Genomic DNA, 21,727 nt, shown 5'->3' with positions numbered 1-21,727 from the left:
AGGAAAAGGTTTAAATTGTGCAGGAGAAATTTGAAACTCTTGGTTTATATGGGAGCTGGATCTTACCCGAATTTCAATTATCCATGCTCTCCTTCCAGTTACCATACATAATAGAAATATGGCTGTATTTCGGCAAACGTGTTGATCTTAAGTGATCCCCTTGTTGCTGCTTATTCAGACTTGGCCAAGTCCATGACTGGCTGTTCTTTAGCCATATACACCTTAATTCTGACGTCAGCGTGACATAGCTAGTTATTTTTCTCAAACAGTATATCTGTTTTATCATATGCATTGTTCCAGCCACCTAGCTGATATATGGATACATTATAAACCATCATATACTTAACTTTCAACAAAACTGCCAAATCTTAAATGAAAATTTTGGTTTGTCTGTTTTCTGTCTGCACAGTGGTTTATGTACGTAATTTCCTTGTTTGTGCAGGGAAGAATAATTTTTTTAGCAGTTGCTGCTGCCACAGTGAATTTTCATAAAGAAGTTTACACCTTAAGTACTTAGGAGCTGGAGAACTGCAGAAGTGTCTTAAAAAACTGGGGAATTGGGTATTGCAAAAAGTACTGTCTTAATGGTAGTCACAGAGTATAAATTATTTAATTTGGCAAGGAAACTATCTTGGAAAATGCAAGAGCACAAAATAGTAATTCCTTTACTGGCCATTATTATAATTTGAATATTATGTCTCCGCAGTCTTCACAGTATTCTTTTTTGATTCATCTTATGAAAGTTACTCTTATATGTACCTGGAGCTTTTTCAAAACAGAAACTAAAACACTGTATAGGAAAGACCTCCTTTTCAGATTGCCTAACTTCTCTGAGTCCTTTGGAGAGATTAAAAAAATTTTGTTTCTCTTTTTCTTGAGGAAACTTCTATAATAACTTCTTTTATGAATGAGTAAACTCAAACCCATCAGCTTATACTCCTACTGGAACAGGAATTATTCTATGTACAAGAACTGCATTTTTAGATTTCCAAAGTTCTTGACAATAATGTTCTCAGATTCTCAAAAACTTCCAGAGCATCATAGAGGAGAGTCTAACTAATAATAATAATTAGACTTAAGTATGACATCTCCTATTATGAAATACTGTTAGTGGTTAGAGTTTGAATGGAGCCATAAACTGTGTGCTTTCTGACCTGTTTTGGCTCTGCTTCAACAGCGCCGAAAAGTCTGAACATGCATTTTTCTGATGTGAGATCCACACTGCCTAGAGAAGTAGTAAATAGCTTTATATTTGAACATTATTTTCTACGCAAAAGTAAAATAACACATCCAAGACCTTCTCCTCAAATCCCTCCAATTGGGACATCTGTAGTGGAGATGTAACCAGGATTTTTTACTGTATGCTTTCAATCTGTGTGACTGGGAATGAGTAAACATCTTTGTCTCCTTTCCATCCTCCCTTCATTTCTGCCCAGAACACCAACTGGAATTAATTTTCACTAAATAGAGAAAAATGTGTCTGGTAACTCACCCCTCCTTGAGGCATGAAAAATCTACTTCAAAAAGGGAAACAAGCTGCATTTAATTCACATAATTAACTTTCTTTAAAAGTGTTATCCTCTCTGAGCCAGTAACTGTTGGTGGGACTGCCCTTGTTCCCAAGGCATAAGCACTGAAGGGATAAAGTCTGGTTTGCCAAGTATGGAGGCCTTACCTAAGACTGAAACCTGAATGCAGGAAAAGGTAGGCCTCGGAGGGTACCATTGCTGTCTTCTGCCCAAGAGGCAAGCATCAATGAGCCTCTAGGGTGTGGACAGATTGACGTAATTGTGTTAGAGCCTTGCCTACATGTCCATAGGTAAACTCAAATGTGTCTTTCTGGCTAGCGGACGGGAATGGTCTCTTTTATTCTACACCAGAGGTTAGCTATAAGAAGCAGTGAAGACAGTGGTCTGAATTAGGGTCTCCAAACCTTCAAATAGTCATCACTGACCTGGATATCCTTGCAAAGAATGCAGTATTGAGAATCCCCCTGAAGTAGCTTCTTTCTCTGCAGATTGTAAACTCCTGGAATGCAGTGTGGCCATTGTATAGAGCCCAGTAGAAGCGCATATGAGAATGCTTTTATTTAATAATAATAATAATAATGATTATAACTGTGGTATTTGTTTAGCACTTACTGTGTGCTGGGCACTGTACTAGGTGCTGGGGTGAATACAAGCAAGTTGGGTTGGACAGAGTCCCCGTCCCACATTGGGCTCACACTCTCAATTCCCATTTTAGAGGTAAGGTAACTGAGGCACAGAGAAATGAAGTGACCTGCCCAGGGTCACAAAGCAAACAAGTGGCAGAGCCGGGATCAGAATCCACTACCTTCTGACTCCTGGGCCCATGCTCTTTCCAGTATGCCAACAGAAAGCCCAAGCCTAACTCTATTGAGTAGAGCTTGTTAAGTAAAAATTCAGTCAAAACTTGTCTAGGCCTGCTTCCAGGACATTCTTCAAATTATTAATCTTGCATGAGCAAAGACTGTGACACCTCAAAAATTAATTTCCTAAATGTTTTCCCCATTCTGTCCAGGTTTAATTCTATTTGAAAGATGTACAGTGGGTACCCTGAGCCATGTAAGGATTTCATTAAAACAGGAATGTAGTTCTAGTCATTTATTTTGCTACTTATAATCTTGACTTCATCAAAATTTATGACAGGAAATTATTAGTTTCTATTCTGGCTAATTGTTTTGCCACTATGGAAAAAGAAGTTATGATTTTTCTAAAAAGATTTTTAAATATCTGCCTGCTGAATCTGTAAGAGATGTGTGGAAGGTATTGTAATTCATGCTTCAGGATTTTGTTTTTTTTAACCCGACTCCAAACATCAGGTAAGGATACAGGGAAATAGAGAAGATGGAGTTTTAAAGATCTTTTGCTGAGTTCTGTTTGAGCACAGTAGCATGGGAGAATCATTTTCTCCTAATCCTCCAGTTTAGGATAAAGGAAAAACTATTTTAGGTAATTACCAGAAAGTTAGCCTTTCTGGCTAAAGTCTTCATCGGCATATTTATGTATACTTGTGTATTCAGCTGTATATTTAATAGTTTATTTAGGTTTCTCATTCGGACCTAACCATGCTATCTGTTCAGTTGTTGATCTTACCTCTGCCCCTATTATTTGTAAATAATTTGCATCTACCTAGCTCTTCCATAGGGTTGTAAGACCTTGGGGCAAGAGCCAATTTTTTTTTTCCCTACTACTGTATTCATTCATTCATTCATTCAATCATATTTATTGACTGCTTACTTTGTGCAGAGCACTGTACAAAGCACTTGGGAAGTAAAAGTTGGCAACAGATAGAGGTGGTCCCTACCCAACAACGGGCTCACAGTCTAGAAGGGGAAGACAGACAACAAAACAAAACATGTGGACAGGTGTCAAAATCGTCAGAACAAATAGAATTAAAGCTATATGCACATCATTAACAAAATGAATAGAATAGTAAATATGTACAAGTAAAATAGAGTAATAAATCTGTACAAATATGTGCAAATGCGTTGGGGAGGGGAAGGAGGTAGGGCAGGGGGGATGGGGAGGAGGAGAAGAAGCAGGGGGCTCAGTCTGGGAAGCTCTCCTGGAGGAGGTAAGCTCTCAGTAGGGCTTGGAAGGAAGGAAGGGAGCTAGCTTGGAGGATGTACAGAGGGAGGGCATTCCAGGCCAGGGGAAGGACGTGGACCGGGGGTCGATGGCGGGACAGGCGAAAACGAGGTACAGTGAGGTTAGTGGCAGAGGAGCGGAGGGTGCGGGCTGGGCTGTAGAAGGAGAGAAGTGGGGTGAGGTAGGAGGTGGAGAGGTGATGGAGAGACTTGAAGCTGAGAGTGAGGAGTTTTTGCTTGATTCATAGGTGGACAGGCAGCCACTGGAAATTTTTGAGGAGGGGAGTGACATGCCCAGAGCATTTCTGTACAAAGATAATCTGGGCAGCAGAGTGAAGTATAGACTGAAGTGGGGAGAGACAGGAGGAAGGGAGATCAGAGAGGAGCTGATGCAGTAATCCAGTCAGGATAGGATGAGAGATTGAACCAGCAAGATAGCGGTTTGGATGGAGAGGAAGGGGCAGATCTTGGCGATGTTGTGTAGGTGAGACTGGCAGTTTTTTGGGATGGATTGGATGTGTGGGGTGAACGAGAGTGGAGTCGAGGATGACACCAAGGTTGTGGGCTTGTGAGACGGGAAGGATGATAGTGCCGTCTACAGTGATGAGAAAGTCAGGGAGAGGGCAGGGTTTGGGAGGGAAGATAAGGAGTTCAGTCTTGGACATATTGAGTTTTAGATGGTGGGCAGACATCCAGATGGAGATGTCCTGAAGGCAGGAGGAGATACGAGCATGGAGGGAGGGAGAGAGAGCAGGGGCAGAGATGTAGATTTGGGTGTCATCAGCATAGAGATGATAGTTGAAGCCGTGGGAGCGAATGAGTTCACCAAGGGAGCCAGTGTAGATAGAGAACAGAAGGGGACCAAGAAGTGATCCTTAAGGAACACCTACAGTAGGGAGATGGGGGTGGGGTGTGGAGGAGCCCATAAAGGAGACTGAGAATGAACAGCCGGAGAGATAAGAGGAGAACCAGGAGAGGACAGAGTCTGTGAAGCCAAGGTTCGATAGCGTGTTGAGGAGAAGGGGGTGATCCACAGTGTCGAAGGTGGCTGAGAGGTCGAGAAGGATTAGGATAGAGTAGGAGCCGTTGGATTTGGCAAGAAGGAGGTCATTGGTGACCTTTGAGAGGGCAGTTTCGGTGGAGTGTAGGGGACGGAAGCCAGATTGGAGAGGGTCTAGGAGAGAGTCGGCATTGAGGAATTCGAGGCAGCGAGTGTAGACGATTCGTTCTAGGAGTTTTAAAAGGAAGGGTAGGAGGGAGATAGGGTGATAACTAGAAGGGGAGGTGGGGTCAAGAGAGGGTTTTTTTAGGATGGGGGAGACGTGGGTATATTTGAAGGGAGAGGGGAAGGAACCAGTGGAGATGGAGCAGTTGAAGATGGAAGTTAAGGAGGGGAGGAGGGAAGGGGTGAGAGATTTCATAAGATGAGAGGGAATGGAGTCTGAAGCACAAGTGGATGGAGTAGCACTTGAGAGGAAGGAGGAGATCTCATCTGAAGATACTGCTGGGAAGGATGGGAGAATAGCAGAGAGGGTTGAGGGCAGGGGGGATGGAGAAGTGGGAGGGGTTACTTTGGGGAGCTCAGACCTGATGGAGTTAATTTTACTAATGAAGTAGGAGGCCAGATCGTTGGGGGTGAGGGATGGAGGAGGGGGAGGAACAGGGGGCCTGAGAAGGGAATTAAATATACGGAACAGCTGACAGGGATGATGGGCATGGGTGTCAGTAAGGGTACTCTTCCAAGCCCCATTTCAGAGCTCTGCACAGAGGTGCGCCATAAATACCATTGATCTTTACAACCCTGTACAAAGTGATATCATCCAGCTTTTAAGACCTTAGCTTAAGATAAGTACAGTGGTGCAGGCAGACATCAAAGGCCATACAAAATAATTGATTGAATTGTGAACAAAAACAGTATCCATCCATCAATGGCATTTAATAATAATAATAATAGTAATAATGGCATTTATTAAGCGCTTACTGTGTGCAAAGCACTGTTCTAAGCACTGGGGTGGTTACAAGGTGATCAAGTTGTCCCACGGAGGGCTCACAGTCTTAATCCTCCATTTTACAGATGAGGTAACTGAGGCACAGAGAAGTTAAGCAACTTGCCCAAAGTCACACAGCTGACAGTTGGCGGGGCCGGGATTTGAACCAATGACCTCTGACTCCAAAGCCCGTGCTGAGGAGTTCTGTTTTGGACATGCACTTACTGTTTGCAAAGAACTGTATTAAGCACCTGGGAGAGTACAGTACAACAGAGTATGTAGACACATGCCCGGCCCACAGTGAACTTCCTGTCCACCATTAAATGAGCATATTCAAATTGCGTAAGCCCCTTGAGGGCAGGGCCATGCCTGCTAACTGTGTTGTACTCTCCCAAATGCTTAGTACAGAGCTCTGCACAAACTGATTATAAACAAGCAAATGGCAAGTGTATGGAGGGTACAGTACTAAAACTCCAGGTTCTCTTAAACATTCCCTTTTCTGCCCAGATAAGTTTTAGCGTTTCTTACAGCCTCTGGCCCAGGCACTTCCCCAGCTATCTGGGAAGACTTGGGGCAGCTATTTGCTCTATTACTATTTTTCCAAAGGGAATTCCAATTTTCTTCCTATCTTGATCACCTTGGCCATTTCAGGAATCCCTTCTCAATCAACCAACCAATGGTATTTATTGAGTATTTACTGTGTGCAGACCATTGTATTAACTGCTTGAGAGCCTGCAACACAACATGCCCATAAGGCATTTACATTCCAGAGGGGGAGACGGGCTTTAAATTATAGATAGGTACATAAATGTGATTGAGAGAAGGTGGGGTGAACATCAAGGGTACAGAGCCAAGTGGGAAAATGATGCAGAAGGGAGGAGGAGTAGGGAAGATGAGGGCTCAAATAGGGAAGAGCTCTGTGGAGAAGATTTGATTTTATTAAGGCTTTCAAGGTGAGGAGAGTGGTGGTCTGTCATATATGAAGTGGGGAGGGAGTTCCAGGCCAGAGGGAAGGTATGAACAAGGTGGTGAGGTAGATGAGCAGAGTGGCATTAGAGGAACAAAGTGAGTAGGCTGGGTTATAGTAGGAAATCAGTGAGGTAAAGTAGGAGGGCATGAGCTGATTAAAGCCGATGGTAAGGAGGTAGATGGGCAACCACTGGTTGAAGAATAGGGACTGGATTTTGTTATTGATTTTATTAAATGCACTTCAGCAGGACAGATCTACCTCTTTCTCCTGCAAACATGCTGTGGTCTTTCTTTACCTCATCCAGAAGTCAGAAACCCTGAGAGTTCTTCAAAAGTACTGAAATAGACCTGGCCACCGTAGTTGTAGCAGCTCTTGCTAGACTCCATGTAAAAGCAAAAGCTCCTGGGAGCCCAGCAAGAAACAGAGCAGGTGTGAGAAGAGAAGCCGCCTGGCTCTTGTGCCGCAAGTTGCCCCTGATTTCCCAGAATTCTGACTGGGCTGGTGTCTGTTGCGAAGCCTCCCCTCACTTATTCTTAAATTGTGAGCCCTGCAAGGTCCAGGAGATTGTGCTTCCCTAACTTAAACAGCTTTGCACATAGGTGTTTAATAAATACTATTAGTTCTACTAGACGCCCATGCCTCAATATATTTTATTGACTTTAGTGTCACATTCACTGTGTCATTATCTTGGGAAAAAATGAGGCTGATTCATCCTCTTTCAAGAACACATTCAAAGTTTTGCGCTTCTGAAAGGAAGGAGAAGGAAAATGGAGCCAGGTTTTAAAGCCTAAACTGCCTTTCATCAGTTCTGCTGTCACAGGTTTGGGAAGATAGAATGATCTCTTAAAAAATAAATATAAAGTAATGCCCCTTTGAGGGAAGGAGACAGCATAAACCTCCAGTAACTTAAGCAAACTGAAATTGGCAGGGGAACAAGACTTTTCTATAGGCTGATTCTGTTTGTCTCAAAAGCACTGATCAAAGCTTGAATGCACTAGAGCCTGGGGACTTTTGAGGTAAAAACAAGCTCGATAGAAGCCTTTTCTTCAAAATTGTTGCACTGTGGTCTTAAAATGAGATGACACACAGTCTAGAAATTTCCAGGAAGTATGGACTTTTCCACAAAACAGGTTCCAGCTTTATCCTTTCATTAATTTGGTAAGTTGGCCATTTCAAGGAGTGTGTCCTAAAGTCCTTAAAAAAGGCATGGTTCTGTTGTGTATTTCCCTAATGTTAGAGGAAGTCAGGATTCTTCTGTTTTAGGGTGTTTTTTTTAATGATATTTAAGTGCTTATCTTGTGACATGCACTGTAGAATAGATACAATATGATCAGTTTGAACACAGTTCCTGACACACAAGGCTCAGAGTCTTAATTCCCATTTTACAGGTGAGGTAACTGAGGCACAAAGAAGTTGAGTGACTTGCCCAAGGTCACACAGAAGACAAGTGGAGCAGCTGGGATTAGAACCCAGGACCTTTGACTCCCAGGCCCATGCTCTGCCCACTAGACTACAGTAGTGGAAAAGTTTTGTCTTCTCCCACTGTTGCAGCTTGTTTTTCCATTTCTCTGATTGAGCCCCTCCCGTTCCATATGTCCTGTTTTCCCATCTCCGTTATCAACTAACTAAAAAGGTGCCAAAATCTTGGGGTAGACCTGTGGTGTCTGAAGAAGTGGTGCTTGACGAGATCAGACAATCCCAATGACATGTTGCATTCCATTCTATAACATAGGGATTGCATTCTTGAAGAACCTTATGCTAAAATAATCTTGCACAGGCCAGGGAGTCAGAAGGTCATGGTTCTAACCCTAGCTCCGCCACTTGTCTGTTGTGTGACCTTGGGTAAATCACTTCACCTCTCTGGCCCTCAGTTCCCTCATCTGTGAAATGGGGATTGAGACTGTGAGCCCCATGTGGAACAGGGACTGTGTCCAACCCAATTTGCTTGTATCCACCCCAGCACTTAGTACGGTGCCTGGTACGTAGTAAGCGCTAAACAAATACTATTATTATTATTATTATCAACAACGCAAACCATGCTCATGCATGCAACTCTTTCTTCCCACAGTGCATTGTGTTCCATCCAGGTAGTCTCATGTTGTTGGGAGAACGTTCTTTAATGCCCATATTCACTGTAGCCCCATTTTAGATCCAAAAAAGTAGTGAAAACATACTCTGTAGGAGAACTGGTTATATTCCAAAAACCTCACTTTAGCAATTTTCTGTACTCACTCCCCCTATCCTTTCTACCAGCATCACTAATAATGAAACAGACTCCTCTCCTTTCCCTTTCCCTAACCAGTCACGCATGGAAAAGGGCAAAACTCAGCTAGAGGGAAATGAGGAGAAACTAACAGGGCCCAGGGCTACCCAGTCCTCATTCATCTTCTACATTAAAATTCTCAGGTGTGGTTTCTCCTAGAGTAGGCTTTCCTGCCATTCTCTGCCTTTAAGATCACTTTGATTGCAGACAGAACCATCAATTGGGACAAGACGGTAGTGGCAAAAGAAAAAAGAATTGGATCCCCTTTATTGATAAAGGGCACATTTTCTAACCTATTTTTTTCCCTTTTACAGACCTGAGAAGTTTGAATAGGGCTGTTCAGTTAATCAGTCAGTGGATTTAATTGAGTACTTATTGTGTTCAGGCTACTATGCTGAGTACATACAAAATGAATTTGGTAGATACAGTCCCTGCGCTCAAGGAGTTTACCCATTTTGGGAAATTTCTTTACCCTCAGTAAAATACCATTTTTAAGTATCTTAGGCTTCCTCTCCCCATCTCCCCCCCCACCAACCCCCCCCATCTCTCTCCCTCTCCCCCACCCTGCCTCCCCCCTACCCTGCCTCCCTCCCTCCATTTCCCCACCTTTCTCCCTCTCTTTTTTTTTTTTCCCTTAATACAACCAAGAAATACACTGGGCTTGGTTTAAGCCTGCTTACTACAGTAACAACTGCCGAAATATGTGAAATTCATATCAGAAAGCATTGCTTCTATTATACTATTGTTTCCTGATACTGTTCTCTTTTATTGGAGGGCAGATTTCAGTGTGATTTGGAATACATTTTTCTCCCTACAGAAGTAGGCCGTTATGGTGCTGTAAGTCGGCCAAAGGTTTAGTTGAGACGTGTGAGAGGGTAATAGTATCCAATAGCATAGGTTTTTTTGATTTATATTATGCTGTAAGCATATGGATAAATTTAGCAGGCCATTACGTCCTCCCAAGAATATGTTTACAAGTACAATATGCTGCTAGCATGATTTCCATCACTGTTGAACTGTTCCAAACATCAGATGGTATTATCACAGTAATACCAAATTCAATACTGGGCTGACTTTGATGTTGAGGTCATTTCTTTTGTGGGGGGAAGAAATAAATTGGATACCAATCCAGTAAGATTTTCACCCTGCTGGTGGAGCAGGACTCCAGTTTATTCTTTGAGGCTGAGCAGGCAATCTTGGGGCATCCATATACTCAGGTCAGGCATATTTTTAGAATACAGTTTTTCATGTAAAAAATAAATTTTTGGGTGGGGGCAGCAACTATAACTAGCAAAGCATTTAAATACCCTCAGTCATACCCACTTCTTAATCATTAGCTCATCAATCTATCAATGGTACTTATTGAGCACTTACTGGGTGCAAATTATTGTACTAAATGCTTGGTTAAGTACAATACAACAGAATTGGTAGAAACAATCCCTGCCTACAGAGAGCCTTCAGGCTACAGGGGGAGACAGACACTAAAATAATATATCTGGTCAGCAACTGTCAATCAAGTGGATTCTGGCCCAATCAGTATATTTAAATGAAGTCATAATCCCTTGAGAGAAAAACACCCAACAGTCTTAATGTAAAACTTTTCAGGTTTCCTGTGCTTTAATGCAAAAATTAGAATCCAAAATCTCAACGGAAACTGGTTACTGAATTGGCATTAGCTTTGTTGCAGAGATGCAGGTAGATTAGACAAATTTGTTTATATTAAGGTTTGGCCTAGACACCTGAGAAGAAGCATGGCATAGTGGAAAGAACACAGGACTGGCAATCTGGGGACCTGAGTTCAAATCCCAGCTCTTCAATTGCCTTCTCTGTGACTTTGGGCAAGTCGCTTAACCTTTGTTTATTTTTTTATGATATTTGTTAAGCACTATGTGCCAGGCTGTGTTCTACCCTGGCATAGGTGCAAGATAATCAGGTTGGTTACAGTCCATGGTCTACATGGGGCTACAGTCTTAATCCTCATTTTACAGGTGCGGTAACTGAGGCACAGAGAAGTTAAGTGACTTGTCCAAAGTCACACAGCAGGAACCCAGGTCCTGTGACTCCCAAGCTAATGCTCTTTCCAATAGGCCACACTTCGTCTCTTGGCCTCAGTTTATTCATCTGTAACCTGGAGATAAAATGTTTTCCCTCCCTCATAGACTGTGAGGCCCAAGTGGGGCAGAGATTGTGTCTGATCTGATTTATGGTGTCTGTCCTAGTGCTTAGCATAGTGCTTGGCACAGTAGATGCTTATCAAATACCATAATGATCATTATTGTTATTATTATTATTAATATTATTACCAGACAATGCAAGCATACATAGTTGGTCTGTAATCTAGACTTAATGTAGATCTAATCTAGTTTCCTGTAGATGCATTTTAATTTTTGGCCACAAATGACTTTGTTTAAAATCCTTTCTCATTATTTTTGGCAAGCACTGCGGTATGTGCTAATCACACGTGGGAAGTTAGGTGCAGTATGCTCGTCAACTTTGATTTTTCACTCGTCACCAAGTAGGTGAAAGTATTTGAGCCCTGATTAAATAGATGCTAAAATACCAATAGATCAGCACCGGATTTGTTTGAAATATATCCAGCAGAACACATTCATCTAGCTGGGTTCTTCCAGAAAAGAGTTATGAAATTCAAATCACAATTATAAGGATGCCAGCCTTACTTGTCTTTTCTTACTTGATGTCTATTTTGATGCCATGTCTGGTACTTCTGATCACAGAGTTTGGTCTCACATTGTCAGTTTACTGTGTTTGAATAACAGTACAAATAAAACAATGCAGTGGTGTTTAGGAATACATCCATTAGTTAATCATTGCTATTCAGTCAGTGAATGGTGTTTATTCAGTCAATCCTATTTATTGAATGCTTATTGTGTACTAAGTGCATGGGAGGGTATAGTATAACAGAGTTGGTAGACACGTACTCTGCCCACAGTGAGAGCGCTTATTTTGTACAGATCACTGTTCTAAGCGCTTGGGAGAGTGAAAAACAGCATGATCTAGTGGATAGAGCATGGGCTTGAGAGTCAGAAGGTCATGGGTTCAAACCCTGGCTCTGCCACTTGTCTGCTGTGTGACCTTGGGAAGTCACTTAACTTCTCTAAGCCTCAATTACCTCATGTGTAAAATGGGGATTAAGACTGAGCCCTGTGTGGGACAGGGACTGTATCCAATCCAATCATCTTGCATCCTCCCCAGTGCTTAGAACAGTGCTTAACAAATAACATTTTTTTAAAAAAAGAGTTGATAGATATGATCCCTGCCTTCAAGGAGCTTACAATCTAGTGTGAGAGACAGACATTAAAATAAATTGCAGTAGGGGAAACAGCAGCGTATAAGGATGCATATTTAAGTGCTGTGGGAGTGGGGTGAGAACCTAAGTGCATATGAAGTACAGATCCAAGTGCAAAGGTGATGCAAAGGGAGGGAGAAGAGGGGGTTAGTCAAGAAAGGCTACTTGGAGGAGATAGGATTTTAGAAGCTCTTTGAAAATAGTGAGAGTGGTGATCAGCCAGTTATGAAGGGATGAGAAGGGGGTTTACCGATTGAAGTGCAATAAGTAACTTACTGTACCTTAGAGTTTATAGTAGTAATAGGAGAAATCTTGATAATATATCGTAGGCAGTTTCAAATCTAATATTGCATGGAGTGCATAGGCAATCTGCACAATGACCCAAAAGCCATAGACAATTGTAGAACTGCTCTAGTCCCGTTTTTTTGCCTTGTACTAAACCAAACTTAAGCTGCCCAGATAAATGGATATTTATCTAATCTGTATTAAAGGATTTGGGGAAGGAATGAATGAAATAATATGTATCAGTCAATCAGTTGTATTTATTGAGCATTTATTGTGTGAAGAGCACTGTACTAAGTGCTTGGAAGAGTACAATATAACAGGCATTCCCTGCCCACCATGAGCTTATAGACTGAATTGCCCAAGCATTCTAAAAACTGTCTAGGGAAGATGAAGCAAAATATAAAAATCAGCAACTGGAAGAGTAGGAGTAATATTTTGCAAGCAAAAAGCCTTAAGGAGAAGCACAGGATGAAGAGAAACCCCACTGCAGTCAAGAAATTTCAGTACACTCTTTGCCCATAAGGAAAGTGACTTTAAAGGCACTCAGTCACCATACTCCCTCCTACCTAACCTCACCGCTCTCCTACTACAATCCAACTTTAACACTTCACTCCTCTAATGCCAACCTATTCATTGTATCTTGATCTCGTGTGTCTCACCATCTATCCCGCTGTCTATTTCTCCACCTCTCTTGCGGCTGACCACCTTGCCCACATCCTGCCTCTGGCCTGGAATGCTCTCCCTCTTTATATCTGACAGTCACTTTTCCCACCTCCAAAGCCTTATTGAAGGCACAACTACTCCAAGAGGCCTTCCCTGACTAAGCCTTCATTTCTTTTTCTCCCACTCCCTTCTGTGTCGCCCTTGCACTTGAATTTGCTCCCTTTATTCACCCCTCCCTCTGCCTCACAACACATATGTACATATCTGTAATTTATTTATATTCATTCAGTCAGTCATTCAGTTATATTTATTGAGCACTTACTGTGTGTGGAACACTATACTAAGTGCTTGGGAGAGTACAATACAACAATAAACAGACACATTCCCTGCCTACAAAGAACTTACAGCCTAGATTAATGTCTGTCTTCCCTTCTAGACTGTGAGCTTGTTGTGGGCAGCGAACATACCTACCATCTTTGTTATATTGTTATACTGTACTCTCCCAAGCACTTAGTACAGTACTCTGCACACAGTAAGTGCTCAATAAATAGTATTGATTGATTGGTGGCCCCTCACATCTGTTGGGTATTTGGTTCTTGGAGTCCCTCCTCTTTTGCATGATTAATGAAAGTGATGGAAGGGAAACCCTGAGACTCACAGCTCAGAGGTACATGACAGCATTCAGGACACTTCAAAAACACCAACTGAAACATAAACCTAACACTATGATGGACGGTGTTTATACAATTATGTGGCTTCTGGTGATGGGTCATGTTTTGGGAAGAAAGTCATCCACCGTTGGATTAAGCCCCTTGGTACCAAGGATGGCCTTCTGGAAGACCTTTATTCCAAATCTCACAGTCAACTGTTAGTGAAGTAACTAACAGAAGTAAAACCCTGAGAACTGCTTTATAACCGTCCAAGTGGAGTATTCCTGAAATGCTCCTGCACGATGAACTGTAAGGATGCAAACGATATGAAAAACCACTTCCTTGTCAGGGAAAATGCCATATATGTTTGTCTTGTTTACTTTGTTCTCTATGAGTTTTGTTATGTGATATGGATTTAGTGTCCCAAGTGGTTTATGCACCTAATATTATCATTCAACATGTTCTCCATAATCACAGAGGTCTCATTAGTTCTTTATACATTACTAAAATGCTTTGGCCAGTTTAGGTGCAGCGTCCTAAACGCTTGTCACAGTAAAGAGTGAGGGAAGCAATCACAGGCGCTGGGGCCACTGACAGACTTTAGAGGCAAGCAGAGGGTCACATGCTGAGTTGTTCTTGCCTTCAGCATACAGGCCTGGAGAGAGGTGGGGGTGGTTGAAAACACAGACAAGCAACCACTCCGGCCCATGGCAGCTCCCGGCTGGCTGCAAGCCAGCTACAGTTGAACGTAGCTGCTTTCTCGGAATCACATTGTGCCAAACTGTGTGCCAACTGCTGCTGTATCAGTTGATCGATATAATTTATTGAGTGCTTGCTGGGTGTGGAGCACTGTACCAACCACTTGGGAGAGTATAATATGACAGAATCAGTGAACACTTTTTATGGTATTCAGCGCTTGCTATGTGCCAGGCACTGTTTTAAGCACTGGAGCAGATGCAAGGTAATCAGATTGGACACAGTCCATATTCCTTATGGGGCTTAAAGTATTGTTCCCTATTTTACAGATGAAGTAACTAAGGCACAATGAAGTGGTTTGCTCAAGGTCACACAGCAGACAGGTGGCAGAGCCAGGACTAGAACCCAGGTCCTTCTGACTCTCAGGCCTGTGCCCTATCCACTAGAACACATCCCCTGCCCACAGTGAGCTTACAGTCTAGAGGCTAGTTTGGAATCAGCCCATGGCCATATTTTGCCTGTAGGTCCAGAATGGCAGTTCTTAGGTCAAGCCATCACATTTTCTCACAGTGGACCACAATTTTTGTTTACTGCATACCCAATGCAACATTGCTACAGCTTTAGAGAGCCCACTTTTGGAAAAGTACCTTTTACTGAGGCTCTCATTAAACTTTTATATGAGATTGGAATGTTTGGCGACCTGTCTGAGAGAAGACCAGTTGGTGGAAGAATTAGATATGTGGTGTTACATTGTATAATTCCCTAGGGATTCCAAGTTGGGCACTCAGAAATGGATTTTGGACTAATGTAGTCAGGATTTATGGGAATGATGTCAAAAACAGTTAATGAAGCAATATTTTACTTAGCCTCAATGTGACCATGATCTAGTTTAGTCAAATTGCCTGTGTTTGATAAGCAGAACTGACAGATGATGCCTGTGATCTTTAGTCCTATGCAGGGAAATATGTGCCTGCCATCTCTCACTTCATCCATACCCACAATCCCAAAGCAAAGCTGAAGATTAACTTGAAGGGAATTGCAATTGGAGATGGATTTTCTGATCCTGCGTCGGTAAGTTTCTCATTCTGTTTCCATCTTTTTCTTTTTCCTTTAAAAAGGAAAAAAAATTCTTATTTAATCAGATGGAATGCTTTTCTCATGGTATAGATCTAACGCAGTCAAAGGAAATAGCTTTCCTGAGTTGACTCTCTAATGGCTTTAAGCCTCACACATTCGCCAAATATTTTGAAAGGTTAAGTTATTTTTGAATTTTAAAAATAGCCTTATCCTCCTGATTCCAGCAGCTGAATTAAGAATCGAGGAAGGGAATTTCTGAAAGTAAATCGTACTCTGCTAACATATCCATTCCGCTCTCTCGGGTGTTTGTCTGTCTCCCTTCCTTCGGCTCCTCAGCTAATAGGCGGTTATGCTGACTTCATGTACCAAATTGGCTTGTTGGATGAGAAGCAGAGAGACTACTTCCAGAAGCAATGTGATGAGATCTTGAAGTACATCAAGAAGGGGAACTGGATCAAGGCCTTTGAAGTATGTGCTGGAGACCCCAGTCCTGCCCTGCAGCTATTAAAACCATCTCAGCAGAGGGAGGGTCAGAGAGAGCATGATGAGGGTCACAGGCATGTGTTGCTAGAGCCGGGGCTCATTAGACTAGGGAAGGGAATCGAAGGAAAGCTGAAAGAAAACCATCCATATTTCTTTTCATTTACTCTGGCCACGTTTTAACTAACCTGAGATTGCCTTGAAATGTTTATGTAGGCCTGTCTTTCAAGTGCCGTTTTGATTTCTTTGAATGCTTTGTATGCCCCAAAGGCGTAACTTATCATATAGAAATCAGAAGAATTGCAGTCAGGGAAGTGGATGCATATGCTTCAACATATGCTTTAAAGCATTTTGAAAGATTTTCTCCACAAACAGGGTCTCAGCTTTAAAAGTGACCCAGGTCTGGAATAGATACCAATTACTAAGATTTTAACATGCCTTGATTCTTTTTGCCCAAAAAACTGTAGTTGTTGTTTATTTCCTTATCATTCTCCTTTAAAAATCATATTTGAGAAGCAGTTATATTCTTAACAGAGTTAACAGTTTTATGGATCTTTTCAATTGAAGAATATGTTTCCTGTTGATAGAAATTGTGCGTATCCCATTCTTCACAGAAAAGGGATAGAATGAAATTCTCTCTGCTGGGGACCGCACTGTCTTCTATCCATGAACTGTGTAACTGGAATCTATTCAGCATCAGATTGGTAGTGCATGAGAAAATATTTGAAAGTTTGAACTCCAAGGATTGTCATTCTGGAAAACAGGCTTTGATGCTCTAGACTTACCATTATTATTATGCCAGTGCCTGTCAGCTAGCAATACTATTCTTGGCAATACCCAAAATGCAGGTTTATCCTTTGTTCTTTTGATGGCGACTGTTATTAAAATAATAATGTTCTTAATTGCTTACTATATGCCAAACACTGTGATAGTGCTGGGGGAGACATGTACAAAATAATCCAGATTGGACCTAGCTCTTGTCCCTCATTGGGCTCATGGTCCAAAAGAGAGAAGAAAAAGGTATTTTTCAGATGAGAAAAGAAGCTAGAGAAGCTAAGTGACTTGGTCAAGGTCACACAGCAGGTCATTGGCAGAGCTGGGATGAAAACCCAGGTCTTGTAACCCCGAGCCCTGTGCTCTTTCCACTGGCCCCCACCACAACAGAAGTCAAAAGGAAATTGGAGTAGGGAACCTGGATTCCACTCCTGCCTCTGCCATATGCTTGCTATGTGACCTTCTCTGTGCCTCAGTTTTCTCATCTATAAAATGGGGATTCAATACCTGTTCTCCCCACCTTAGACTATCAGCCCCATGTGGGACAGGTCCTGTATCCAACTGAATTATCTTGTATCTACCCCAGACCTTAGTGCCATGCTTGGTACATTGTAAGCACTTAACCAATAATAATAATAATGGTATTTGTTAAGCGCTTACTATGTGCAAAGCACTGTTCTAAGCACTGGGGAGGTTACAAGGTGATCAGGTTGTCCCATGGGGAGCTCACAGTTTTAATCCCCATTTTCCAGATGAAGTAACTGAGGCACAGAGAAGTTAAGTGACTTGCCCAAAGTCACACAGGTGACAGTTGGAGGAGTCGGGATTTTAACCCATGACCTCTGACTCCAAAGCCCGGGCTCTTTCCACTGAGCCAAGCTGCTTCTCCAATACCACTATTAGTAGTAGTAGTAACATTGAGAAGCAGCGTGGCTTAGTGGAAAGAGCCCGGGCTTGGGAGTCAGGGGTCGTGGGTTCTAATGTCATGGGTTCTAATCCTGGCTCTACCACTTGTCAGCTGTGTGACTTTGGGCAAGTCACTTCACTTCCCTGGGCCTCAGTTACCTCACCTGTAAAATGGGGATTAAGACTGTGCGTCCCACGTGGGACAACCTGATTACCTTGTATCTACCCCAGTGCTTAGAACAGTGCTTGGCACATAGTAAACACTTAATAAATACCATAATCATTATTATTTATTGAGCCTCACTTGATGTGTTGCCATTTACTGGGCACTTGAGGCAAGGAAGGGTAATACAGCATTATTCCCTTTTTACATAGAGAAGACAGTAAATGAGAGTTGAGAATTTAAACCCAGAAAGTATTTTCATGGCACGTATAAAATCACATCTCAGCTAGAAGTGGATTAAGAAAAGCACCCATCATTCCAGAGTCTGTGGGGTCTCTGTAAGCCCCGGAAATGTTCTCACAGGGGATCCTGTTGTATTAGTAGAAGTTACTGAACACTTCCTGTGTGTGGAGCTTTGTATTAAGCATTTGGCAGAATACAGTAGAGTTAGTAAACATTTTATCTGCCCTCAGTGTAACAGGGGAGATGGACACTAAAATAAATTACAGATAGGAAGAATAAACAGAGTTTAAAACTATCCACTAAGAATATGTTGTGTAGAAGATTCCTGTTCTTCCAAAGAATAACTTAGTGAAAGCATCTTGCCACGTTATCTGGGAATATTGGGTACTTTGCTTTAAGGATCGTGGAACAGCTTGACCTAGTGGAAAAAGCACGGGCCTGGGAGTTAGAGGACCTGGGTTCTAATGCCAACTCTGCCTCCTTCCTACTGTGTCACCTTGGTCAAGTCACTTAGTTTCTCTGTGCCTGTTTCCTCATCTTCAAAATGGGGATTCAAGTACCAGTTCTCCCTCCTACTTAGACTGTGAGACCCATATGGGACCAGATTACCTGTATCTTCCCCAGTGCTTAGTACAGTGCTTGGCCCATAGTTAGCACTTAAATATGCACAATTATTATTATGACATGAAGCTCAAGGATTGTGAACTACTTGAAAGGATGGACTGTCCCTCTTACTCCATTATTTCCGCCCAAGCAGCTGTAGTAATTTTAGAAATAGCATTTATTGAACCCACAATACAGTACTCTGCACCCCATAGATACTCAATAAACATATTCGACTAACTGAAGAATTGAATGGGATGAAGAAAATCAACTAGGTTACTGTTGATTAGTGGGAAACTCAAGGCAGTGTCCTGTGGCTTCCCGCTCCCTCCCAGTTCCCCGTTCCAACTCCATGGGCCTGGGAATCAGAAGGAGCTGAGTTCTAATCCTGGCTCTGCCACACGAGAAGCAGTGTGACTCGGTGGAAAGAGCACAGGCTTTGGAGTCAGAGGTCATGGGTTCAAATCCCAACTCCACCAATTGTCAGCTGTGTGAATTTGGGCAAGTCATTTAACTTCTCTGTGCCTCAGTTACCTCATCTGTAAAATGAGGATTAAGACTGTGAGCCCCCCGTGGGACAACCTGATCATCTTGTAACCTCCCCAGCACTTAGAACAGTGCTTTGCACATATGTCATTATGTCATATCATTATTATTATTATGTCTGCTGCATGACCTTGGGCAAGTCACTTAACTTCTGTGCCCCAGTTACTTCATCTGTAAAATGGGGATAAGAGTGTGAGCCCCATTTGGGACAGGGACTGTGCCCAATCTGATTAACTTGTATCTTCTCCAGTGCTTAGAACAGTCCTTGGCACATAGTAAGCACAAAACAAGTACCATTATTAATATTATCATTATAATTTATTTTGCAGGGAACTCCCCGGCACATGGGGTGGGAACAAATTCCTACTCCTCATCACCTGGGTTGGGCCTCAGTGGATCTGGTGGAAGTTCAGCACTGAAAGGAGGCTGGGACCTCCTGGGTCCCAGCAGCTGTCCACCTCTGTATGCCAAGGGGAGTTCCTGAAATGACCACTGTACCATCCTCTAATATCCAGAGCCAGACTACCCAGCAGGCCAAGCAAATTCCTTGGCTAGTGGGCAAGTCTGATTTTGCTCATCAGACAGTAGCTACCTTTTAAAACCTCAAAATATAATGCATCCAGGGAAAGGGAGAACATTAATAAGATTGTTTCCTCTTCCATGATAAAACATTGAGAACATTTTTTTAGAAGCTATTGCAACTATAAAAAAGCTATTTTAATGATTTGTTTCGGTAGTACTTGCAATAATATAAATGTTGGGTCTTGATGTAATGCTTGATAACAATAATATTCTCCAAAAAGTCTAATGGTTTTTCCCATCTTGCTTCCTTCCTTCTTTCCCATGCAGATATTTGATAGTCTGCTGAATGGTGACCAACAAAGTGCTCCTTCTTTCTTCCAGAATGCCACTGGATGTTCAAATTATTACAATTTCTTGCAGTGCCAGGTAGTGTCTTGTTAAAGTCATAATGAAACACATTTACGTATTTCGCATTAAAGTATTTTCTGCTATTCAGAGAATACTATGAAAAAGTCTGTCCCAGGGAAGTCTATCAGGAGGTTGAGGGGGAATAAAGGAAAGTTAATAGATCTTCTTTAGTGATGGAGTAATGTGACCAGCTTCTTTTCAGCCTATTGTAAACTCCTTGTGAGAAGGGAATGTGTCTGTCAACTCTGTTGTTTTGTACTCTCCCAAGTGCTTTAAGGATGCTGTGCACATACTAAACCCTCAATAAATACGATTGATTGATTGACAGGGGACTTGATAGTTAGCATTTTTTTCTTTCAATTCAACACAAAAGATCCAGGAAACTTAGTTTGGATTAAACGGATAGGCAGCTGTGCCGTGGGTTTGTTTCCATGAGTGTACCATCCATTCTGATTGGCCCAGAGTATGCAAGACTAATATTTTTTGTCCAGTGAGAGTGCTGGTGGTCCTTTATTGGCTTCCCTGGACTTTGGAGCCCTCTTCACCCCTCACCCCCTCCTGCCTTTCCTACACAGCCTGGTAGGAGGATTCAGGGACAGGGATTGGGTGTGGAAAGATCTGAGATGAGTTCAGTCAGACAGACATGATGAAATGCTTTCTCTGGGTAGTCTGAGAGGCAGAACTAGTGATAAATGACTACCCAGTGGGAAACAGTGTGGCTTAGTGGTTTGAGCATGGGCCTGGGAGTCAGAAGCACCTGGGTTCTAATCCCGACTTCACCATCTGTCTGCTGTGTGACCCTGGGCAAGTCACTTAACTTCTCTGTGCCTCAGTTACCTCATCTGTAAAATGGGGATGAGTGTGAACCCATTTGGTACAGGGACTGTGTCCAACCAGATTAAATTGCATCTACCCCAGTGCTTTGAACAGTGCTTGGCATATAGTAAGCGCTTAACGAGTACCATAATTATTTATTTATTATCATTTTGTCTGCTCAGCTCAGGCATGGCTAGCAGTAATTTAGAACTTTTTGTTAGATGTCATTAGGCAGAACTGGGGCAGAATCAGTAATGTTTTTCTATAAAATTTTCTCCAAAGCATATGCTTACCTCTTGAAAATACATGCACTGTATTTGTCCATCAGGGTTCAATCAATCAGTCGTATTTATTGAGTGCTTACTATGTGCAGAGCACTGTACTAGGCACTTGAGAGAGTACAATAAAACAGATGTTCCCTGCCCACAACAAGTTTACAGTCTAGAGTGGGAGACAGACATTAATATAAATAAATTACGGGTATGTACATAAGGGCTTTGAGGCTGGCTAGTGGGGAGGCAGGTGGATAAAGGGAGCAATTCAGAGTGACACAGAAGGAAGTGGGAGAAAAGGAAATAAGGGCTTAATCAGGAAAGGCCCCTATGAAATATGAGGGTTATGAAATATGAGAGAGAATGTTGGGAGTGAGACAGTAAACACAGTAGTGTCAATCCTATTTCCAATTAGAGAGTTATCAGATTAGCATTGTATAACACATTTGAGGAAATTCTTAATTTAAAATTCTGCTTTCAGAAAA

At 42.2% G+C, this 21,727-nt stretch overlaps 1 protein-coding gene across 2 annotated transcripts in view; it reads left to right on the top strand.

The window, feature by feature from the left end:
• The window catches only part of CPVL (carboxypeptidase vitellogenic like), a 120,755-nt gene that overhangs the window by 45,180 nt on the left and 53,848 nt on the right, over positions 1-21,727 (top strand). For both annotated transcript variants that reach the window (XM_038768805.1, XM_038768813.1), the window contains exons 8-10: positions 15,381-15,503; positions 15,846-15,977; positions 20,074-20,172. In XM_038768805.1, the coding sequence (XP_038624733.1) occupies positions 15,381-15,503; positions 15,846-15,977; positions 20,074-20,172 (354 nt within the window). The remainder of the gene's footprint in view (positions 1-15,380; positions 15,504-15,845; positions 15,978-20,073; positions 20,173-21,727) is intronic.

The sequence above is a fragment of the Tachyglossus aculeatus genome, chromosome 2 (assembly GCF_015852505.1).
Source record: "Tachyglossus aculeatus isolate mTacAcu1 chromosome 2, mTacAcu1.pri, whole genome shotgun sequence".
NCBI lineage: Eukaryota > Metazoa > Chordata > Mammalia > Monotremata > Tachyglossidae > Tachyglossus > Tachyglossus aculeatus.
The sequence above is the reverse complement of the archived record's forward strand: the minus strand, read 5'-3'. Positions and strand labels throughout refer to the sequence as shown.